Raw genomic sequence first — 25096 nt, 5'->3', positions numbered from 1 at the left:
TGGGTAGGCCAAAATACAAAGGAGACTGCCGAAATTTACATTTGCATTATTCAATAATATTGCATTTTAATTTCAATTGTATTAGCGTTAGCATATAACTTTATACCACTAGCAAGGAAAAAAGATACTACAAACATATACAAGGTAATTATTATAATTAAAAAAAAAAATTCACCTCATTTGCGTCACTCATTAAACAAACAAGTGACGCAAATAAAGCAATTTTGTATTGTCTAGTCAATCATTTGCGTCACTCCTATATAAACAAGTGACGCAAATAACAAACAAGAAGTTTATCAGAAGAGTCATTTGCGTCGCTCCTTTATAAAGGAGTGACGCGAATAACAAACAAGAAGTATATCAGAAGAGTCATTTGCGTCGCTCCTTTATAAAGGAGTGACACAAATAAGAGTTATTTGCGTTGCTCTTTTATAAAGGAGAGACGCAAATGACTCCTATTTGTGTCACTCCTTTATAAAGGGGCGACGCAAATGATTCTTATTTGCGTCGCGAGCAGTTGCGTCGCTCATAGAAGCGACGCAAATACACTATAAATGAGCGACGCAAATGAGCCTTTTTCTACTAGATAAAAACAAGATTAAAATAATGGGATGGTTAATGGAACAACTCAATGCTATCAACAATTTGTCGACTAAAATATCGAATTTAGGAAAGGAGGTAGTTTCTATCATGTATAAGCTCGAGAGCGCGACCTCACAAGCACCAATTCTTCCCTCCCAAATTAAGGGGAGAGGTACTTCTTCATCCTCTAAATCTCTTCCTTCTTCTTGTTGCATGATTAGAGAATGTTGGTTTTGTGATTTGTGTGGAATGAATGACCATGATGCTTCTATTTGCCCTAATGTTCCTTGTAATGAATATGTTGGGAGTGAGAAAATGAACATGTGAACTTAGTTGCTAATAACAATGTTGGACCTAGATTTGATGCTCAAAGGAATGTTGGAAGTAGGAAATATCACAACCAAATGAACAATGATAATTATAATTAAAATGGCGGTTATAGAAACCATGGAATCTAAGGGAATTGTGGTAGCTATAACAACCATAGTTATAATGGTCAAAGTCATGGCCAAGGATATGGGGACTATAACCAAGGTTATGGTAACTACAATCACGATAGTGGCCAAAATCAATGTAGAGGTTATTCCGAATACCTATGAGCATAGTGATAATTTGTATGATCAATCATTTTCCTGAAGGAGTTTCTTGGAAGGTGTCATAGAGAAGCAAGCCAAATTGTTGGACACCTACATGACCCTAAGAAATGAGAAATTCAATGACATGTTAACTTTCCATAAGGGGTTAGAGACCCAAATTTCTCAATTGGCTAGTGAGTTTATGGCGTGTTTGGTATTAGACATTTCATTTGAAATGATGCATTTAGCCCAATTCATATGTTTGGGAATCTCAGGTATTTGCATTAGAATTTGATCCAAATTCTAGCCTTTATCAATTTATGTTTAGCCCATAGAATTTGAAATCCATTCCCATAGGCTATCGTTTCAAATCCAAAAAACCACTCTCCCTGACTCTCTCTCCTCCTCTCAGCCACCAGAAAAGGTACTTCGTAGAAAGCAAGCTTAGCTTGAAAGTGCTTCCTCAAAAATTTTCCTTTTTTTTAACATGTATGTCATTTATTATCTTTATTTTTCTTTGCATTTTTTTAAAAAACCTGCAATTTAATTTATTTTGATGAAAAAGAAATTGAGATGCTTCACTCCTCTTTTGTTTTTCAATCATAATTAACGGTTCTTTGCCTAATTTTATTTTAACATCTTCTAATTAATTGTTATCAATTGTTAACGCAGGGCTAATTTCCTGCATATTTACACAATTTAAGGTTATTTTTTTTAAATTATCATTATCAATTTAAATGTTGCTGCTTAAATGTTTAAGAAAAAAAAAATGTTGGTTTGCTTTGGGTCTTTTGCATGGACAATTGAATAGTATTGGGACGACACTGTAGATTACCCATAGAATTTGAATTACTATATTTGAAATTCTTATGTTTCCCAAACAAAGATTTAGAATTTGAAATTCACATTTTCAATTATAGAAATTCAATTCAAGTAATTGAAATGAATTCCTTGTTTCCAAACGCAACCTTAAGAAATTTACAAATCTTTCTTCTTTGACTTCACCAAGCTTAGATCCTAAGAGCCCTAAGAATAGTGATGCTAAAGATAGTCCTAGCAATGGCCAAATTTAAAATGAGGGAGATGCGAATACTCTAGTTGAGGAAGTCAATAAGGAACAAGTTGAGAAGGTGAAAGAGAGAGAAAGAGAAGACCCAAAGCTCCCTTAACCCTAAAAGTTTAATAGGCATAAGTTAGACGAGCAATTGGGAAATTTATAGAGATGCTTAGAAAACTTCCTCTGACTCTTCCTTTTACCGATGTGATAGAACAAATGCCAAATTATGCAAAGTTTCTTAAGGAGATTTTAAGTGGAAAAAGAACATATGATGTGGCGAAAACGGTTAACTTGACCGAGAATTGTAGTGCAATCATAATGAACAAAATCTCACCAAAGTTGAAGGATCCAGGAAACTTTTCTATCCCTTATGCTATTTATAAAATAAAAATTGTTAATGCCTTGTGTGATTTAGGATCTAGTGTTAGCATTATCCCATACTCCGCATATCAAAGACTAGAGAAGGGAGAACTTTTACCTACCAACATTACCTTGTAATTAGCCGATAGATAACTTAGGATCCCGAGGGGAAAGGTAGAGGATGTTCCCTTAAGGATAGGAAAGTTCATCATTCCAGTAGATTTTGAGGTCCTTGACATAGATGAGGATTCTACAATTCCTATTATTCTTGGTAGACCATTTCTTGCTACTTCGGGTGCTTTGATTGATGTCAAAAGTGCTAAGATTTCACTTAAAATTGGATTTCACTTAAAATTGGAGATGACAGAGTTGAATTTGATTTGAATGAAATTATGAAATATCCTTCTTCATCTCTTGAGAATTGCATGAGAGTTGAAATTTTAGAAAATCTTGTACTTTCAATTCATGAGCACTTGCTGACAACTAATGATCCTCTTGAGTGTGTTTTGTTGAGCAAGGAAAAGATAGGTGCTCCTAGAAAGGACATGTCTTTGTATGAGAACTTGTTAGATGGGAGTTTTGAAGGAAGTGATGAGAAAATTTGCATGAAAATTTCAAGGCAAGAGGCTTTGCAAGCGGTTTCGACCAAGGAAGGTAAATGTGTTCCTATGGTAGAGCTCAAACCTTTACCATCACACCTTAGGTATGAATTCTTAAGCCCAAATTCTACTTACCTCGTGATTGTTAGCGCATCTTTGAGTGAAAGCTAAGCTCAAGCGTTATGCGGTGTTTTGAGAAAGCACCAAGGTGTTTTGGTCTATACCATTGATGGCCTCAAAGGTATAAGCCTCGCTTTATGTACGCACCACATAACTCTTGAGGAGGGTTCCCTTCCTTCTATTGAACGACAATGGAAATTACATCCCCAAATGGGGTAGGTAGTGAAGAAAGAGATTACTAAGCTTTCAGATGCGGGAATCATATTCCACATCTTAAGCTCTAGATGGGTCTCACCCGTTCATGTCGTTCCAAAGAAGGGAGGCATGACCGTCGTTAAGAATGAAAATGGTGAGCTTATTCCAACAAGGACGGTCACCGTTTGGCGGATGTGTATAGGCTATAGACGTCTAAACACATCAACCAAGAAAGATCACTTTCCCCTTCCTTTCATTGATCAAATGCTTGAAAGACTAACGAGGCACAAGTACTATTATTTCCATGATGGTTACTCGGGATTTTTCCAAATTCTTATTCATTCCGATGACCAAGAGAAAACTACTTTTACTTGTTCCTATGGTACCTTTGCCTATAGGAGAATGCCTTTCGGCCTTTACAATGCTCCCGCCACGTTCCAACGGTGTATGATAAGTATCTTTGGAGATATGTTCGAGTAGGAGATGGAGGTGTTTTTGGATGATTTTTCCGTAGGTGGAGTTTCCTTTGAAGCATGCCTCAAAAATCTTTAAAAGTGTTTGGCAAGATGTAGAAAGTGAACTTGGTGTTAAATTGGGAAAAATTCCATTTCATGGTTGAAGAAGGAATAGTCCTTGGGCACAAAATTTCCCACAAGGGCATAGAGGTTGATAAGGCGAAGATTGAGGTTATCGAAAAGTTGCCACCTCCAATTAATGTGAAAGGTGTGTGATCATTTTTGGGCCAAGCCAGGTTCTATAGAAGATTCATTAAAGATTTTTCACTCAATGCAAAGCCCCTCAATGATTATCTTCAAAAGGGTGTCGAGTTTGTGTTTGATGACAAGTGTTTGGAGGCATTCAATAAGTTGAAGAAATCTCTAATCTCCACTCCAATTGTTCAAGATCTAAGATGGGATTTGCCATTTCAGTTGATGTGTGATGCAAGTGATACGGCTATTGGAGGAGTTATAGGTTAAAGAGTTGATAAGAAAGTTCATGTGATTTATTATATGTCCAAGACTCTAAATGGAGTTCAACGGAATTACACTACAACAAAGAAGGAGTTCTCACCTATTGTTCATTCCTTTGAAAATTTTGCTGCTATTTGTTAGGGTCCAAAACAATTGTTTTCACCGATCATGCGACCCTAAAATACCTTTTTGGGAAGAAGGAGTCAAAGCCAAGACTAATTCGTTGGGTGCTAGAACTTCAAACTTTTAACCTTGAGATTAGAAATAAGAAAGGAGTGGAGAATGTAGTAGCGGATCATCTATCTAGACTTGAGGATTTTCAAGTTCAAGATGATGGGTCTCCCAATGAAGATAGAATGTTAGATGATTGTTTGTATATGCTATAAATGTGAAGGAAAGCCCATGGTTTGCCAATTTGGTGAACTATCTTGCTTGTGGGGAGTTTCCTTCTTCATTTTCCAAGAATCGAAGAAAGAAGTTCAAAAGAGAGGCTAGGCATTATGTTTGGGATGAAGCGATTTTGTATAAAAGGGGTTTGACGGGTTGTTGAGGAGATGTGTTCCAAATAAGTTGTTTCCTAGTGTATTGAAGATGTGCCACTCGGATCCAAGTGGGGGTCACATGGGTATCTCAAAAACGGCTTCAAAGGTGCTCCAATGCAGATTATGGTGGCCAAATCTCTTCAAGAATGTTTGGGAGTTTGTCAAGAGTTGTGACCGATGCCAAAGGACCGGAAACATTTCAAAGAGAAACAAAATGCCCCAACAACCCATTCTAGAGTTGGAAATTTTATATGTATGGGGAATAGACTTCATGGGTCCTTTTCGTACTTCATATGGGAATCAATATATCCTTGTTGCCGTTTAAAATGGGTGGAAGCTATTGCTTCACTATAAATGACCATCAGGTAGCAATGAAGATGTTCAAGAAGATAATTTTCCCATGGTTTGGCATCCAAAAGGCGGTTATTAGTGATAATGGATCTCATTTTGTGCATAGCGCCTTCCGCAAGATGTTGAAGAAACATAGAGTTAATCAACGTTTCGGGCTCCCCTATCACCCTCAAACTAGTGGGCAAGTCGAAGTGTCTAACCGTCAAATAAAATTGATTCATGAGAAGACGGTCGCAAGAAATAGGAAGGATTGGTCGAATAAGCTAGATGATGCCTTGTGGGCATATATAATGGCTTTAAAACTCCTATTGGCACTGTTCCTTACCGCTTTGTTTGTGTGAAGTCTTGTCATCTTCCGGTCGAACGTGAGCATCGTTCTCATTGGGCTATCAAGAAAATCAATTTTGATTTGGCAAGTGCAGGTGAGCAACGTTGGCTTGATCTCCATGAGTTGGAAGAACTTGATTGGATGCATATGAATGTGCAACCATGTACAAGACTGGCACTAAGGAAGTGCATGATAAACTTTTTGAGAAGAAGGAGTTCAATGTTGGTGACAAGGTCCTCCTTTACAAATCTAGGATAAGATTATTTCCCGGGAAGCTAATGTCTCGTTGGAGTGGTCCATTTGTTGTTCAAGAGGTTTTTCCTAATGGTGCGGTTGAAATATCTCCTTTGGATTTTTCAAGAACTTTCAAAGTCAATGGTCATAGGCTCAAGCGCTACTATGATGGAGTTTTTGTGGGGGTTTTTCATGATATGACTCTTTATGATCCACCTTGAAGGATGGAGAACGTCAAGCTAATGACATTAAACAAGCGCGTTTTGGGAGGCAACTCGAGTTTCTAACCATTTTCTCTATTTTCCATGATTTTTGTTTTCTTTTTGTTGTTTCTATTCTTATTTGATTTCTTTTCTTGATTGTGTTTTTAGGTGGTTTTGACAAGATTTCCAACAATTTTGGTGCCAATTTTGAAGAGAAAGTGCTCAGGATGATGAATTGGAAGTATGCTTAAAAAATTGAAGTTTTGTGGGTTCATGAAAATCTAGTGATAAACCCACATTCTTGGGGTTTAGAAACTGATTGGTGCCACCTTTTTGCTAGGAATATAGCCCTATGCTCATGGATGATGTTTCTAGCCAAGTTTCTTCTAATGTTGGTGAGGGGAGTACTCATTCTACCCCTTAGCATAATGCCGAGTAATACCATATTAGCTACCCTCCCTTTTATTCTTTTGTGTTTTTCTTTTGTTTTTTTCCCAGCTTGTAACTTGGTTTTATCTTGGGGGGGGGGGGGGTAGCTCATTTTTAGCTTGGGGGAATATTCTTATGTCTAATGGGCTTCTTTTGTCTCCCCTTTGCTTTTATGGTTCACTTTGGCTATATCTCACACCTGGTGTTTTTCTGTGATGATGATTTATGCTGTTGTCTGTTCCCTACGATAGTATTCTTCTGATGCTTCTTGTTTTTGTAATCTGTTTGATAGGTTTTGTTGCTGATGATATATTGATGATCTAGTTCTTGATTTATGTCTTCCTGATGATTGATTGATCTCTAATTGGCCGATTTTTCTCTTTGATATATGATTCTCTGTCTTTGCTTCTCTGACCATTTCTGTCACCTATGATGCTGTGTGATTTTGTATGAAAGTTAGTAACAATTTTGTTTTTGTATAAAGCTTTATTTTTTCTCTTGGTATGTTATCCTTGCATTTGCTCTTGGAGTATCCTGACGGTTTGCGTTTGCTTTATTTCTTACTCTTTTGCATTGCTTGGAATACACGGTGAGATCTTTCTTATTTTTATTATTCTCTTTTATTTTCTTGGATGCATAGTTTAGGATTAGTTTTAGGAAAAGTTGAATGGTTTGAGGATGGATGCTTTTAACACCTAGAGTGTATGGGATCATTGGCGATGTTGTCATTTGATAACTTGTTTGTTGATTGGGAATTACATGTTTAACTTGCATATTTGTTCCATTCTTTATTTTCCTTCTTTTTCTTTATCTATGTTTTTCTTTTTCTCCTTTCATATCTTTTATTTTTCTTTCTTCTTGTTATTGGTTTTTGGTATGTTTTGAGGCTTTATTTTTAACCTTTTGTTTTTCTTCTGAATTGGACTATATACACCCGATTTTTGCTTTTGAATGTACATCTTCCTCAATGGTATGGGTATGCACGGTTTGAGAATATGCTTGGTTGATTCTACGATAGGTGTATGCTAAGGTAGCATATTTTAGAATTAGGAGGATCATGAAACCGAATTCTACTTGTTTGTGGCATGTTGGTAGTTGCTTCCTATGATCGATTTGACACCTATAATGAGTTTTTGCTACATCCATGTGAGATTCATCATTTTTCAAGCCTTCTACGTATTTTTGCATGAGTGGCATGGATCCTTGACTATTGCGAACCTAATCTAAATCTTGACTTATAATTCTCAAACACGAGACTGAACCATCTAGGGATGACAAAGGCATCTTTTCGGGGTGGTAATTTTTCTTTTCTAGGATAATTTTGTTCTTTTAGTTCATTGGGTTTCATTTGCCTTCTTGCTAACCATTTGTGCCTTTTCCCTTCTTTTCAAGCCACATCTTTAGAACTTTGAGCCTTTTTGTTTCTTTTTGTTCCATTTTTGGTTTTTGTGAAGTAAATGACCATGTTTTTGGAGTTTGTGGTATATAAGTATGAATATCGGTTCCTTTTGTAAGCAAGCTTATGTTTTGTGTATAATTGTGTGAATAATGGCAAGTGATTAATTGTAAAAGCCGTCCTAAGTAAAAAAGGCAAGGACTTAATAAATGCATAATTGTAAAAGTTGTCTTAAATTAAAAAGGCATGGACAATTACTTTCACAGAAATGAAAAAATATTACAAAAAAAAGAAAGATAGTTAAAAATGAGAAAATTCCAAAAATAATTTGATGTGACTCTTTTCCTCTTCAACCATTGAGGACAATGCTTCCTTATAGCTTGGGGGAGAAGCGTTTACGCTTTTTGTATATATGCTATTGGATATAGCTTTGAATAAGCTTGGGGGTGTTAGTTTGTTTTTGTTTGGTGACTTCTTGGTTTTGGTGTCGAGGTTTGGCCAATCTTTGCTTCATTACCTAGGTGTGCAACAAAATTTTAGCCTACCCCTAACCTTTTTACCTTACGTTACAACCATTGGGAAAGACCTTACGACCTAGAGGTTGAGTCAAATTTCGAGAGAAGGCATTATGAGTTAATGCCTAAAGAGAGGGGATGTTTAGTCAAGACGTCATGTAGCCGAAATATGCGTTCTTTTCCGGCTCCTTCGAGGAGCTATTGAGATGCTCATTAGAGGGATATTTCATATTATAGGAGGAACGCGGTAAGATCAAACGGGATGAAGGTGAATTGTGATAACTAGTTCTCTATGCTTAGCATACTCTATGTTTCAATCAACCTCAGATATCTTGAAACGTGCATACCCCTATTTGCTTAAGAAAGATGTTTATTCATTTGAAATGTGGTCATTTTGTAAAGTCCAATTCGTAAAGGTTTCAATTTTGTTTTTTTTTTTCTTTTACTTTCCTTTTTGTGGTTTGCCACATGTATGTTGGTGGAGAGTTATAGGTTAAGCTCTTAGGAAACCTTTACGAGACCTCACTTGTCCTCATAGGCGACTTTAGGGTTTAAAGGGCTTGTTGTAACTAAAAAAAACCGTGATTCTTATATCTTTCTTTTTCTTTTTGAATAAGTCTTTCATCCTTATTCTTTCTTGCTTTGTTTTTTCTCGAGGACGAGAAAAAGTTTATCTTGGGGGAATTTGATGAGTGTCATTTATGGCACTCATTTGGTTCTTTTTAAGGTGAATTTCATGTTATTATATAGCTTTTTTACTTTGCTTTTTCTTTATTTTACTCCTTATTTCTTTTTGTTTGCATTTTATTAGTTGTATTTCTTTTCTTTATGCATTTCTTGGTTTATTTGGTTATTTTCTCTTTTATTTGCTTGTTTTCCTTTATTTTTCAAGTTAAGGTCATTATCCAAGTTTCCCGAGGCCTCTTCCCAAGTTTGGCATTGATTAGGATGTTTAATGTTCTCCATCAGAAGCTCAAGCATGGAGAAGTGCAAGTTCCTAAAGTCCTTAAACTTTGCATTCGAGCCGTGGGGGCGTGATTTCTTGTGTTGAACCCATAAATATGGAGTTCAGAAACTGCAATGTCCCGTTTTTATTAAGAGCATTAAGTGGAGTGCACGAGGAGCATTGATATGATAGGGAAGAGAGCTGTATTCCAAAGGTTATTCATTTGTTTTGAGGGTTTAAAGAATGGGTGGATGGAAGGTTGTAGGAAGGTCTTGGCAGTAAGGATGACAATTTTATATGGATATCCAGTAATCCGCTCCACCCGCTCTAATTAAATGGATGAAAATCCGACTTATACGGATGAAAGGCGGGTGGTGGATGAAACGGATGACGGATCGGGTCGGATTCGGGTGGAACTTTTAGTCATCCGTCACCCGATCCGTCACCCGTTTATCATCCACCCGTTTAATTTTTATAATAATAAAAAAAATATGCCCTGAAATTAAATAAACCCTAATCTAAATTTCAAACAGCCACCTTCTTTCATTTTCAATCTCTCTCTATAGTCTACTCCCTCTCTAACTTTCATTCTTTAGGCTCCACCTTCACCGGCGGCGACTCTACCCTCACCGGCGACTCCACCTCCACCTGCGACTCCATCTCACCTTAGTCACCTACGACGTCCAGCGATTAAGGTATAATTTTATACCTTTTTTTTTTAATTTCCCTATTTTAATTTGTTCTTTTGACACACCATCTATAAATCTATAATCCAAGAATCGATTCTATGTTTGTGTGTTTCGATTTAACCATTTTTTTTATTAAAGATTGTTAGTTTTTTTATATGTATTTAATTTGTACATAATTGCATTCAAAATTTTCAAATAAGTAGTAGCTCTGAAATTTGTTTTATTTTTTCTTTTGTATTAAAATTTATGATGTTTTCAACTTTAGATCTAAAAACTTCAACTTTTATGCCTAATTTTAAATTTGTATAGCATTGTAAATAATAAAAGATAATTAAAAAAGTTGGTGAGGTTATATTTTTTGTACTCTTGTAGGATGATGACGATTTCATGGATATTTGAAGAAAAAAAGGGACTTGATGACAAATCTCACCTCTTTGGCTCATTGCAAGTTCATTTCTAATTTGCTACTGTAATTGTGTTCTAGTCATTAGTTCATTTTTATGTTATTGACATATTTGAGTAATTTGACACCTAGTTGGTGTACTACTGTAATATTATACATTTATTGAAGGTTGTAGTGCTTTTGTTTTTCGACAATAAATTAGGATTTCGGTAAATTATAATTTCATTGCAAGTTTAATAGCTTTCATCCATTTAGCATCCGATCCACCCGTTTCACCCGCGGATGAAGGGTGGATCGGATATGGATGATGGGGTAAGCGGGTGGTGGGTGGAGCGGATGGAGCGGATGGCGGGTGCGGATGGATGCGGGTGAAGGTCCATCCGATCCAAATCCGACCCGTTGCCATCCCTACTTGGAAGTAGATGCATGCTTCCTGAAGACTTTTTTAGGGGGTCATTTGTTGGCTGCTGTGGGAAGGGACAACAATGACCAAATGTTCCCTGTCTGTTGGGCAGTTGTTTAAGGAGAGAATAACTCCTCTTGGGAATAGTTCTTAGGAAGCTAGCAAATTTCCTTAGTCATGGAGAAGGGGAAGGCATCTCAATCATTTCTGATGAGCATGTGGTATGTGCCTTAACTTTAAACAAATTATTTGGCATAGTGTTTATATGGTTTGATTTATGATGATTTACTTGCTCATGTGTTTTTTTTTTATTTTTTTTTTTTTTTTTTTTTTTTTTTTTTTTTTTTGCTTAAATTCAGAGTATTGTGAGTAGTGTCTCAACTATCCTACCTAGGGCAGAACATAGACACTGTGCTAGACATATATTTGCTCACTGGCACAAAAAATATAGAGGAGATGAGATGCAATTGTTGTTTTGGAGTATTACAAAGAGCTACAATGAGGCTGATTATGAAGAGAACCTGGCTAAGCTTGCATCAATCAATGTGGATGCTGCCAATGACTTCAAGTTGCATATGCCAAAGTTTTTTTGCAGAGCTTTCCTCGGTCCTGCAATAAAAACAGATGCAATAACTTCCAACATTGCAGAAACCTTTAATGGTTTTATCATTCAAGCATGGACCAAACACTTGCCATACATGTTGGAAGATATCAGAACTTCTTTGGTGGAAAGGTTGGTAGTCAAAAGGCAAGCCATGATTAAAGCTACTGGTGTGCTCTGTCCAAGAATTCAATCCAAGTTGGAATTTGAAAAGACAAAAGCTGCTGAGTGTGAAGTGCATCGTTCTTCTGAAATTCATTTCAATGTTAGTTACATATTGGATCAGTTAGTGGTGAACTTAGATGATAGGAGTTGCACTTATAGAAAATGTGACATGACTAGCATCCCATGCTGTCATGCAGTTGCCTGCATTTATTTTGTGGAAAAAGAGCCTGAGTTGTATGTAGATTCATCATATTTCAAGGACACTTACATGTCAGTTTATGCAGGTATAACAACTAATCCATTTCCCTATTTCTGTAGTTAAAACAACCTATATGCAGACTTGTAACATGTTACTTGTGTCTGGCAGGCTTAATTCCACCAATTCAAGGTGAAAGACACTGGCCAAAAGTGTCCCAATGTATTGCTCCACCACCAATCAAAATTGGTCCAAGGAGGCCAAGGAAAAATCTTATCAAAGACCCCCATGAGAACCCTAAGAAATCTGGTACAATGACAAGAACATGGATTGAAATGACTTTCTCACTTTGCCAGCTTAAGGGGAATAATAAAAGAAAATTCCCCAACAAGGACAATGTGCAGCCAGCTGAACCTGCTCCAAAAAGGGCTAGAGGAAGGCCTCGCAAAGATGCTCAAGCTACACCAGCAACTCAACCCCCAACAGCTAGTTAGGATGTACCCCCTACACAAGGTAGTCAGGCTGTGCCATCAGCACCCCAACAACCAAATATAAGTAACTACAACCAAACTGCTTAACCTACCATTCTTGGTAGAGGAGGAAGAATGATAGCAATGGGTAGAGGCTCTAGGGGTGGAAGGGGTAGAGGAGATGGTGCTGGGAGAGGTTCTGTTGCTACTGAGAGAGGGGCTGCTTCAGGGAGAGGCTCTGCTGTTGGTAGAGAGGCTCTTGCTGAGAGAGGTGTTTCAGGTGTTGTAGTTTCTAGCAGAGGTGGTGCAAATGGGAGTAGGGGTGCTGGAGGTGGCACAAGGGGATCAAGAAGGGCAAGGGGTGGCTCAAGGGGCAGGGGAAGGAACCAGGTCCTTTTTTCTTCTTATAAACACCTCAATTAGACCCTAAACCTGTTTATGTTTTGTGCTTATGTGCCTGAACTGTATGTGTTTGCTGTAGGTTCCACAAGGTGTAGTTGTGTACATTGCACCTTATGGATCAGCCCACACTGATGTGAGTTGTTGTTCATTGTTAAAATAACATGGTTCAATATTAATAAGACTGAAACCTAATGAAGCTCTCTGTTCTCTATGTGTTTGCAGACCCTTGGCAATCATAGAATGACAAGATCAACTATGTCCTGGTTTCAGTGCAGTCAATCAAGCCAAACCTCCACTTTACATCAAGTCAATGAATAGTTTCATGTCACTTTTATGGCTACTATATTAGACTTAACTATGTTTATGAAAAACTTTTGGATATTGTCTTTTCATCATGTTGGCTGTGTGAAGTCCAACAGCAAGTATACATTGTTAAGTCATGAACCTTATCAAGGTTTATTTTGTGTATGGCTGGGAAACAGTTTCACCCTCTTTTGTTAAACTTATTCAGCTATATGATGATGCTTTCAGTTAGAAATTCAAGTATTGTGCAATTAATTGTCAAAACAACTATCATTAACTCATCAATGTATAGGTCATTACATAACAACTAGGTCTTTGCTCAATACATGACTCAAATGACCAAAAAGCATTACTTAACCAAACTAAACTAACTTAACTTACTTAAACTACCTATAATCATTAAATACATCACAATCATGTCTTTAAAATCACTATCATGAAAGCAAAGAAAATCCATGAAACAAACAGAGCAAGGGAAAAAATATTTTCATTCCTTGTAGCCTTCATCAATTCGATTCGAGTGTGGCAGAGCTCCATTTTTGTGTCATCCAACTCATCCTCCTTATTTCCCAATTTCTTCTCAACCCTCTTCAATTGTTCTTTAAGTAAATCAATCTCCATTTCTTTTTCAGCTACTTGCGTATCTCTTTCAAGCACTTGTAATCGTAGGTCATCATTATCTTTGAGGTTAACATTAACCCGCTAAAAGAAGCCATAATCACCCTCTTGAAAAAAATGTTAAATCCCCAATTCAATTAGAATAAAAACCCTAGTTTCAAATGCCCAATTATCTTAATTTATCTTAATTAATCAAATACAAATAATTTCGCACAACACATTGAACTTACAGGCCATCTAGGGCATCCATGGAATTTCAACCCCACGTTCTCACCATTATTAACTGTACGAGTAATTGCTTCCAAACCACACCTACACTTCAATTTTGGGGAAACCAAGCCAAAATTTCTTGATGACGTAGAACTACTTGAACCATTATGCCTCCTACTAGCCATTTGTGACATATTTAGCTGAGAAGAAATTGAATTTGAAGATGAAATTCAAATTGTAAAGGGGAGAGCTTTTTTTAGAACAGAGAACGAAGAAGGAAGAGAAATGAAAATTGAGGAGTTGGAAATTTTAAAAAGGGAAATTAATTAATAGGATTATAACCGTTGGAAGCCACGTCATCCCAAAACCGGCTACAATAGGTAAGGTAACCTATAGGGACCAATAATATTAAAAAATAATCCAAAGGTGGGATTATTTTCAGCGGACGGGCAAAAGGTCGGATTATTGCGGGCACTTTTCCAAGGTTAAAACTAGAGAAAAAGACATAAAGAAGGCTATAAAAATGAGTAAAAATCATCTAATGTGAAGCCACATGAGTTCCATTAATGTCCCTCATCAAATTCCCTAAGCTAGACCTTTGTTCGTTCTCTAGAAAAAACAAAAGCAGGTAGGGAGAGGATGAAAGACTTATTTCAAATAAGAAAAGGATAAGAATGTACACTAAGACTCGCTTTTGTAAGAATCACGGTTGTTTTTAGCTATAACAAGCCCTTTAATCCCTAAAATCACCAATGAGGATAAGTGAGGTCTCGTAAGGGTATCCAAAGAGTTTGACTCATAACTCTCAAAGTTAAAATGAGGCAAATCATAAGAGGAAAATTAAATTAAAAGGGAAAAAGTAAAACCAAAGGCTTTTTGGAATTTTGCAAATAATACAAGTGAATAAACAACTTTCTAGACAAATAAGGGTATGTACATTCCAAGATATCCAAGGTTGATTAAAACATTAAATATGCTAAGCATAGAGATCTAATAAGATACAATTCACCATCATCCCAAACAGTCTTACCGTGTTCTCCTTACTAGTTTCAAATCCACCTCTAGTGAGCATCTCAATGATTCCTTGAAGGATCCTGAAAAGAAGATACTTTTAAGGGTACTCGACATCTTGACTATGCAAACCGCTCCATAGGCTTGACTCTCATCTTTCTTCACCGACTTGTTAATAAACCAAAAAGGCCAAAAGTATTGGGTTTCGTAATGTCAACACCACGTGGAACTAAAACCTAACCCTAAGACCCGTACATAAATTAATGTAACTAAAACATGCATATTCATTAACAACATAATTACTAACATAATTAATTAACTAGAAAAAGGAATCACAAAATTACCCTTGATATGTTCTTCGCTCTTTCTTAGAGCTCGGACTTAAAAGCGTCGAGCCCCGCAAATGCACAAGCCTCCAAAGTCTCACACCCTCGAGACCCGACCCGAAAGGCCCTTACCCCATATCTTAGTATGGGCTAGACCGAGAAAGACTAGAGAATTACGAACTTAATGATTTTCTCAACTATTGGAAGATGCCTTATTGATGAGTCTATTTTATGCATATATTTATTCTCTGTCCCACGGTGATATTTGTGCTTATTTGAGCTTTGCAGAGCTATTTTTAGAACTAATATACAATTTCTAGTGTTTTTGTATAGTTGGTATTGTTTTATAGGAATTTGACAAAGTTATGATAATTCCCGAGGTTATTGAGTCACTAAAAAGATATTAGAGTTGGATTGTATTTTATGACCAATATTTTAAGCCCAAAACCGAGTAAAGAAATTTAGTTCGGTGATTAAGGGCTCGATTAAGTAAAGTGGTCCAAAGTTTTAATGTAATATTATTATCATGGACCAATCAAGCGTTACGGACCAATTATGAAGCAAATAAGAAATTGCCAAAAGCAAAAGAAGACACAAGGCCTTGTTCGCATATCTAACTGACCGGAACCAATCGAGCAAGGCCTGGCCCAGTCAGGCGGATATCTTCATCTCCTACTTCAACTATTTGGGATTTGTTGATTTGGGCTTATTTTTTTAAATCGAATTCTTGGACGAGGCTTTTAATTGATTTGTTTCCTTGTTTTAGTGGGCGTAGGTGATCCAAGGTTAGATAGGTCGTTAAGCTACTACCCTAATCAAATTAATCATTTATAATACCTAAACCTACACTAAACTAGTTAGTGGCAAGTAAAGGGTCGAACCACTAGGGAAGCACACTAATTCAACATCAATAATCACTAATAAAAGAGTGAAAAGGGGATTGTTTTTGTTGGTTTTGTTGAGTAAGAACACTAAAACTACAAATAAGCAAAAAAATGATGATTAAAATAAAGGGAAAATGACGCTAGGGATACGGGGGTGTCGAATATGATAAGTAAGTGGGGAATAATGGTGATCATGAAACACATGCCAAAGAACACAAGATTCCACCTAAACAATTCATTCTCATGTAATAGTCTAGGCAAATCAATGAAAGAGGTCTACACTAGTAAGGATCATTCTCATGCATCCTATTAGTTAACTCATGCTCATGCAATCATTAAAATAGAGATGATCTTAATCTAGTTCAAATCACTTTCATGCATTTAAACTAGAAAACATCAAATAGAGTGCAACAATAATCTTAAGGTATTAAAAATCATGTCATTCATCAATTTATGGCATAAGTTCAATCCAACCATCATCATTAATCCAATATCAACTCATATCTTCCACCCCCTTCCCCTAGCTAAAAGTTTAGCCTAGAGAAGGGAGATTAAACATAATATCAAAACTAGATATAAACTCAAGAAACTCAAAACAAAACATGATTAAAATCAATGAAATCAATAATAACTAGATGAACTAATAAGATTAACAAGAATAAGCAACAATAAAAACAAATAAATAATACTAAAGGATAGGAGAAGATATTACTAAAGAAAGGATTAATGAAAGATGATAACTTGGATTCTTGCTTGATTGATTGAAGATTAAAACTTGAGCAAAGTTGAATACAATAAAGGATACTTGAATAACAATCTAATTTCTCTCTCTAGATTAGACTAATGTTCTATGGAATTAGTACTAAGTGTCCTCTATTACAAAGAGTCCCGTCTATATATATGTGGCTCCCCCAAAAGAAAGAAACTTGGGCAACAAGGCGCAAAGAAATCAGAAACCGAGCGGTGCGCGCCCGCACACGACATATGCGCGCCCGCGCAGTAGAAGTGTGAGCCCTCTCAGCATTGTGCATGGCCGCCACTTTGAGGGTACAGGGAAATCAAGCACGCCCACAGTGTAAACTTGCGCGCCCGCGAAGCAGGTAGCGCGCCCGCACAGAAGCTGCTCAATAGGTCGTGCAAACTCTTTGGTTTGGCTCTGTTTCTTCAGCCTGGCTGCGCGGGTTCAGACAGGCCTGTGCGCCCGCACAGCCAAGGGTGCGCGCCCGCGCAATAGCCGCACAACATCTCGCGCAGAATAGTTTTCTTGGCTCCTTGAAACGCTCTTTCTTTCGGCACAAAATACCTACAAAACAAAAGCATGGAAATCAAAATAAAGAAAAGGCGAGAAGACTAAGAAAAGGGAAGATAAAAGAGAAACGAAAAGAGGAAACAAAACTAGGTAAAAATGCTTAGACAAAGGGCCAAACAAGTGCAAAAGAGGGGAGAACCTTTAGAGAAAAAGGATAAAAGAGGGGCATAAATGCCATTCATCAATAGGATTAGAGGTAGGCTTATTATCAAACTTTTTTTCCAATCCTATTTAAGTCGAGTAGTAGAACGTAGGTTAGGCAGCTTTTCAATAATTACTTTTTGTTTTAGTTTTACACAAATTTTTGTATGTGGTTGGCCACACGGTGTGGCCAACCACAATTTCTATTTTTTTTTAATTCTTAGCTTCTTCTCCAAGTCAAATCACACATCATCAACAACATATCTCTACTTCACTCATTTTCTCTCTCCTCTTTTCTTAGCTTCTTTTCCATGCCATACAACACATCACCAACAACTGTATCTCTACTCCACCCATTTTCTCTCTCCTCTTTGCCAAATGGCTGACTTGTTGTAATTAATTCCCGAAATTGTAGATATTGGGTGTAAAATTATTGTTAATAATTGCGATTAATTAACATTAAGATCATCAACAACATTTGAAGTAGTGAAAAAATGAGAATTGAAGAATGAGCTCGTTTTTTTCATGGAATCTTAGATCAAACAAGTAACTCATACAAGTAACCCCTGAGTAAGTAACTCATACGAGTAACCCTTAAATAAGTAACTCATACAAGTAACCCTTGAATTACCCCACACAAGTAACTCCTAAATAAATACAAGTAACCCTTGAAAAATACAAGTAACCCTAGGATACGTAATCCATACAAGTAACCTCTGAAAAAAAAAAAATACAAGTATTCCCTGAAAAATACAAGTAACCCTGATAAAACTAGTATCCCCGTTATGCACGTGAATAGTAACCCCGTTATCCACGTGAATAGTAACCCCGTTATGCGCGTGTAGACAGCTAATTGTGTCTCCCTAAAAACCAAACCTAGTGATGAATATTTTTCACGTCATTTCATTATCGAACAAAGTGAAAGTGTGAAAAGTCTTGTGATGCGCTGTTTTAATAAAATATCTTTCGTTCTATTTTCGAAAATGTACTTTTTTATTGAAAATGTGTAGTCCAATTTAGTTTGGTCCATGATAAGGGTCCAATAATAGTGTAGTTGGATTGGGCTTGAAAAGAGCTTTCCAACGATATAATTTTTTTGAAGGGTTCCAACGATATATTATAAGCCCAATTCCGATGAATAATGAGGAAGTTGTGGCTAAAATATTAAATTGAGCCTAAAATGGTTTTATGGCCCAGTGAACTAGTGGAGGGCCCATTAATTAGTATTCCTAAAGTTATTAGGATTGATTTTAATCTTCTATAATAATCAAGAAGGTTGTTTTGAATTCTAATGAGATTAGGAATGATATTTATATCTTTTATGAAAATAAAGAATTCTATTTGGATTAAAACAAATGTTTTTAAATAGATTAAATATGATTTTCAAAGATAAGTACGGACGCTAGTAATTGAATTTAATTAGATTAAGGATTCAGTATAGGCTTTAAGAAAATGCGTGAATCAGCGCGAAACGACAAAGCTGGCGCTGAAAGACAAGCATGTCGCACAGCGACAGGCTGTCGCATCACGCTGGACCCTTTCGTTTTGCGACAGGGGCAGTTTTATTACTAATAGGATTCAGTCTTTTTTTTCCTTTTCCGGCTATATTACCTAGAATTAGGGTCGTATTTCCCCATTTTAATTCATCAACAATCTTCTATTCTTTTCTCTTTCAAGCTACTAGCTTTTCTTTCTCCCTTTTTCTAAGCCTTTGATTAGTGACATTTATGTCACTCTTAGGGAGTAGTTTTAGAGTTATTTCCGTGTTTATTTTCCCTTTTATTATCTTGTTTTCTTTTTAATAAAGTTTCTAGTTTATTTCTTAGTTTTAATGTGTTTTTATTTTATTTTTTTATTTAATTGGTTTATAGTTTATTTTTGTATTTTATTTTATTTTGATTTATTTTATTTCGTTCCTTCTATGTGTTACTTTCATAGTTTTTATTAGTTTTATGTTTATTTTGTTATTTTATTTTATTTTATTTACTTGTATAGTTTTATTTATTTTTATTGGTTTAGTGTTATTTCTTTTATTTTCTATTTTATTTATTTATTTATTTTATTTATTTTATTCTATTCTTTGTCCCAATCCTCTCCTCAATCTTGCTCGTGTTTGTAGGTGTGTTCGATGTTCAAGGCAAATACTACAATATCCAAATGGAGTGATTCTCGGGTTTGAGATAAGGGCATAAAAAGCTGCTGCCTCCTATCCTTCAACCCACCTCTTTCTTAACCTCCACCACACCAACCTTTCCCCTGCTCCCTCACTCAACCAACCAAACCAGCCTCAACAGCCACCACAACCGCACCTTCCTTCACTCACGCATCAACCAGCACCAACACCACCAATATCCCCCGTAACAATTACCAGCTACGCCTACAACCTTCACCACACCACCAAACAATCCGCAACCAATTACCCTACTCCATCTCCACCACAATCAACCACGCACATCAACAACAACCTCCACAAACCTGTAGCATCACCAACCACAGCAGCCGCAACAACAACCCAGCCACACCGCTGCTCCCTCACGCACCCAATCCACGCACCTGACCACCAACGACCACCGCAACAATAAAAAACAACCCCTGCACCACCGTCCACATGCAACAATCAGTCATGAAACCACCAATTCGCATAAGCAACGGCAAAAATCAGAGCAATCACAAATTAATCGTGTTCGGGCAAACCGCGTAGGAGTTAGGTCGAAGTGCCAAAACAGTCCGAAACTTTTGAAGTTGTCTAAATTGAATAGGTGTGGTCGAACATACCCATGGTTCGACCAAACCAACCCCGTAGTTCGGTCAAACCTACCCGAGGTTTGATCGAAGCATTTCACGAGCATCGCACAGGATTTTAATGAAGATCGAACGGTGGTGTTTGCTTGATGCCGATTTTCAATGATGATGAGCGGTGGTGAGATGCAAAGCATGGTATCATTCCCCCATTTTTGAGCAGCGAACCTCGAAGAAGAAAGCTTGAAAGAATCTGATGTTTTTGGGAATTAGTTTTTGGTTTTATTTTCTTTTTCTTTTAATTTATATTTCTTTCTTTTCTTTTCCCTTTTCTAATTTCTTTCTTTTATTTTTATAATAAGTTTCTTATTTTATTTTTCCATTTTACCTTCTTTTCTTTTCTTTTATTTACTTAGTATTTTATTAGCTTAGTATATATACCCATTTTTTGGGGTAATTAAAATAGAGGAACAATTACCGTTTATTCAACTCTGTAATTAGTTTTAGGAGAGCTTCTCTCTCTAGGTTTAGGTTAGGATTAGAATAGTTTAGAGAGAGAAAGTAAGGGTTTCACCATAGTTGAGCTTGGATATTGAAGAAGACTGATCATCTTGTTTGTAGATTTTCACATTCAATCAATGAGAATCTCTAACTCTCTCTCCTCTATTTTTTATTTGATTTATTTTGATTATTATTTTAGTTGTTGGTATTGCTTGTTAATCATGTTTATTCTTGATTATTTGTTAATTAATCTTGTTATTAGCATGATTAGTGAGTAATTTCCTTATTAAGGGGATGGTTGTGGTGTAGTTGGATCTTGAGCATGTTCTAGGGTTTAGAATTGATTTATTTGTGATTAAAGTCTTTATTTGTTTGATATTTTTTAATCTTTTTGCAAGTGCACATTGTTGGTTGATCAAAGGTGAATCTTTGCTAACAAGAAACGGAAGTTGACTTAGTTAAGGTTCATTACTATCTATTGTTATTTAATAGTACCTCCTAGTATATGGTTCTAAAGTGGAAACATAGAGTCTATGTTAGGAGAAGCCAATTGACCCCGGAAGGCTGCTAGATTGGATCCTTTGTTTCGATATTCGAGCATGTTTAGTTCATAATTAATTCAATTTCGTTGCCTTTGTTTATGTTCAAGTGAATGCTATACCTAAACCATATCCCTTAATGTTTTATTTCTTGTTTTAGCATCTTAAGACTTTAGTTTTTTTATCTCTTATTTCAAACTAGTTTAATTGCCGATAACATTTGGTTGTGTTTATTCGTTCTCTGTGGTTCGACCCCTATGCTTGCCTTATACTCGTATTAGGTTTGTTTAGGTTGTATAAATTGTATTTGATCTAGGGATAGACAATTGATGACACGTTTATTCCCTTGTCATCCTTCCCATTTCAAATATAATACCACGTTCACGAGTTCTGGACACACCTAGCCAAGCTCGAAGTTGACTTTGCTCTAGACATGAAAGGTTGATAATTTATGAGTCTTTGGTCCCAAATCCCTATTTAAATTATTTAAATTAATTGTTTGATTTAATATTTTCCTTGAGGTTACTAACGTGTGTATTATTTTGAAAGAAAGAGATACGAGGCAATAAAGTAAGTTGTTTTATTGCTATTTCTTTATAAAGCATGTTAATGTTATTTTAAATCCTAGTATCATGTTAGGATGTTTTTATTTCTTTTTAGTATCATGTTGAGGTTGCTTCCTATTTTCTTCTATCATGTTAGGGCTAAAACTTTGATCTTTATTATTTAGTGACATGCTAGGATTTGTTATTAATCTTGTTAGTATCATACCTAGGATCTTGCTAATATTATTATGCTTTGATGAGATTGATATTGATGTTATGATGATGATGATGATGATTTGTTTGATCAATATATTTTTATTGTTGCTTGATATATTATTATTATTATTACTTGATCACGCCTTCTCTTGCAGGATTAAAGGGAGTTTGTATTTGTAATAACGCTTAATAAAATAATTAATAATTTTGGTTAGGTTTATATGATATAATTCAAGTGATCGCCAATAATAGGTTTATTAGTGCATTAATAATCAACCAACATAGATTAAACAGGTTAAGGGTTAACCTAATGAATGTATGTTAGTCAGAATGCGCACATGAATATGAGAAGAATAAAAGTAGAGGACTATTTTTAAGGTAGGTTCAATCTCTTTTAGGTTGGATTTGTACCTTCATCCCCAAATATCCAGTCATGGTTCCAGACCACTATGGATTAAGCGATCTCATGTATCATAAAGGGGTGTAACCTTTACCCTGTGAACGGTTTACAAGTTCCTAAACCTTTTTTGCTACTCTTTTTCTCTAGCGTCCTTCCCTTTGGACGCCACCATGGTTAAGTGTATGATCACAGTGGGGCTAAAGTGTGGGATTCTTGAAATATTCCCTACAGCGCGCATTTGGATTTGTATTTTTGCTGACTTGGCAGCAGGCCACACCGTGTGGCCTGCTGCACAAAAAAGGCTCTATAGTTTTATTTGCTTTTAGTTTTTTAGAGTTCTACGAAAGTTTTTTCTTAGCTTTTTAGGTTAATTTTTAGTTAGTTTCAATTGTTAAATTCTATAAACTTAGTAATTAATTTACATTGCTTTTGTTATAGTATTAATTCTTTGTTTCAACTTTAGTGTGTTGTTTTCTTATAAGTCTTATAAATATTGTTTCAACTTTATTTGCTTTTGTTAGTTTAGTTTTAATTATGCACGAGTTGTTTAATTCTAGGGTTCTTAGGGGATCTGTTTAGGGTAAAAATATCCTAGACACGTGGACCAATGAGAGGAGGCCACGTGGTGAGTTCAGGATGGCCCAAGTGGTCCAATATCCTCTTGACACGTGGCCCCGTTTGACAAGCCTCTGAAATGGCGGCCTTCAAAGGCCACAATCCCTAGGAGCGCCGTAAAGCGGCGCAACCAACTAAAATCTAGGTCAAATGACCTAGATAGAGCCACATTCTCCAACGACCCTATAAATAGGGAGATATTTCCCCATTTTGGGGACACGTTCAATCATTTATTACACCTAAATTCTCTCTCATCAGAGAAACACCCGAGCTTGGAATCCAAGTAGATCCCCACCTAAATTTCTGTACTCTTTATTCCCTTTCAAGTTACTAACTTTATCTTCGGAGGCGGAGCTCCAACCATCCGGAGTTTCCGTTGTTTTGCAGGTACATCTCAGCCCGACAAATATTTCTGACGTAACTCTCCCGAGGGACAAAAACACCCAAAACATTTGGCGCCGTCTGATGCGAGAGTACCTCGAAGATGGTTCAGTAGTCTGTACCACCCCCTAAGCGTCTGGGCGACGACCTGGAAGTTTTCACAGACCAAGAGGATGAAGATCCTCCGGTTGAAACCTATATAGCCGATGATGGCTCTCTGATAACTAAGCGCATCCGGCCCAAAGACACTCTGGAGCGGGGTGCCAGCCAAGCGGGTACAAATCGACCCCCTGGGCAGCCAGAAGGGGAAACTCTTACGGCAGGTGGATCAGCTCCCGCCACCTAGACTAACTCATAAATTTCATGACAAGTTTCAAGGGTGAAATCAAAGATCTGATCTCTAAGAGCCTGGCTGGCCCGAGTTGGGGTCAGGCGGTAAAAAAGACTCCTTTAGAGATGGGTAAGTCAGTCAGAGATCAACAGCCTACTCATCTAGAGGAGAAGGCAGCCAGGATCATTGATTGGTCCAAAATGCTTCTGCCTAAGAGGAATGCCAACATTTCCCGCCGGACTCAACAGCCGGTGGGAAGTAAAAAATCAACTCCTGATGCCTAGGAGATCATCACCCGCAGGAGGAACCAACAATCGTCTGAGTCGGCTTCTACGTCGAACTTTCCAGACAACTTCAACAACACCTCTGGCCCTCAAAGGATTGGGATTGTACAGTATGTACCTTCTCAGGGCTACGGGCAGTATCCTTCTTATTTTATGCAGCCGACCCTCTTTCGAGGACAAGCGGCGTAAAACAACGTCCAACCTCTGGACTGGCAGCTTCGTCTGCTCCGCCTGGGTGAACAACCTTCTGCGTTCACCCGGGAGATAATTGAGGCGGCACAACCGGCCAAGGTTAAAAATGTGTTGGTAGGTACCTATGATGGTACCACCAACCCGGAAGATCACCTCATGGTATTTACAAGGGTTGGATGATGCCACTTTGTGTCGATGCTTCTCGGCTACATTGAAGGGCATTGCCCAACAATGGTTCGGCCACCTGCCAGCCGGGTCCATTGATAATTTCAGGAAGCTTTCCTTCCTGTTTGCTTCCAACTTCTCAATGAACATCCCTACGAAGAAAACAAGTCTTGACTTGAGCACCATTAAGCAGGGGGAGAGAGAAGGACTGCGCTCCTATGTCTGGCGGTTCAATCTGATCAGAATCTAGATCCAAGGACTGTTTGACGAGGTGGCTTTTACAGACTTTTACGTTCGACCTAGTCAAAAAAGAATCTTTCACTTTACAGGCGGCCCTGATGAGGCAGAAAGCTATATTCAAGCAACCGACCTCTGCTCGCCTAGTAACCAGTCGAACTCTAAGAATTCTGACAAACAGAAGGACAGTCGACTTGCTCAGCCGGCCAAGAAGAAAGAAGAGAGCAAGAAAAGAAAAGAAATCTGGGCGGTTAGTGATTCTGACTAGCCGTCTCAGAAGAAGAAGAAAAAATTTAAACCGTACGTTCCTAAGTACGAGTTTAACAAGGTTTGAAACTCCATCCTCATGGAGATCAAGGACCGGCTTTCCCTAGAGAAGCCCAATCCAGTGAAAAGTTCCATTCAATCAAGGAACAA

The 25096-nt window shown here is 37.1% G+C and overlaps 1 protein-coding gene across 1 annotated transcript; it reads left to right on the top strand.

Annotated features, from left to right (window-relative positions):
- The first annotated feature begins 11359 nt into the window (after positions 1–11359).
- Positions 11360–12354, top strand: LOC110687063. Its single transcript, XM_021863690.1, has 2 exons — positions 11360–11948; positions 12032–12354. The coding sequence occupies exons 1-2, from the start codon at positions 11360–11362 to the stop codon at positions 12352–12354; spliced, it is 912 nt and encodes a 303-aa protein (XP_021719382.1).
- The last annotated feature ends 12742 nt before the right edge of the window (positions 12355–25096 follow it).

The sequence above is a fragment of the Chenopodium quinoa genome, unplaced genomic scaffold (genome assembly GCF_001683475.1).
Source record: "Chenopodium quinoa cultivar QQ74 unplaced genomic scaffold, ASM168347v1, whole genome shotgun sequence".
Lineage (NCBI taxonomy): Eukaryota > Viridiplantae > Streptophyta > Magnoliopsida > Caryophyllales > Amaranthaceae > Chenopodium > Chenopodium quinoa.
The sequence above is the reverse complement of the archived record's forward strand: the minus strand, read 5'-3'. Positions and strand labels throughout refer to the sequence as shown.

Coding starts and splice junctions, on each gene's coding strand:
- LOC110687063 (XM_021863690.1), top strand. CDS start 11,360: ATGCAATTGTTGTTTTGGAGTATTACAAAGAGCTACAATGAGGCTGAT. Junction 11,949..12,031: donor TTACATGTCAGTTTATGCAG/GTATAACAACTA, acceptor TGTGTCTGGCAG/GCTTAATTCCACCAATTCAA.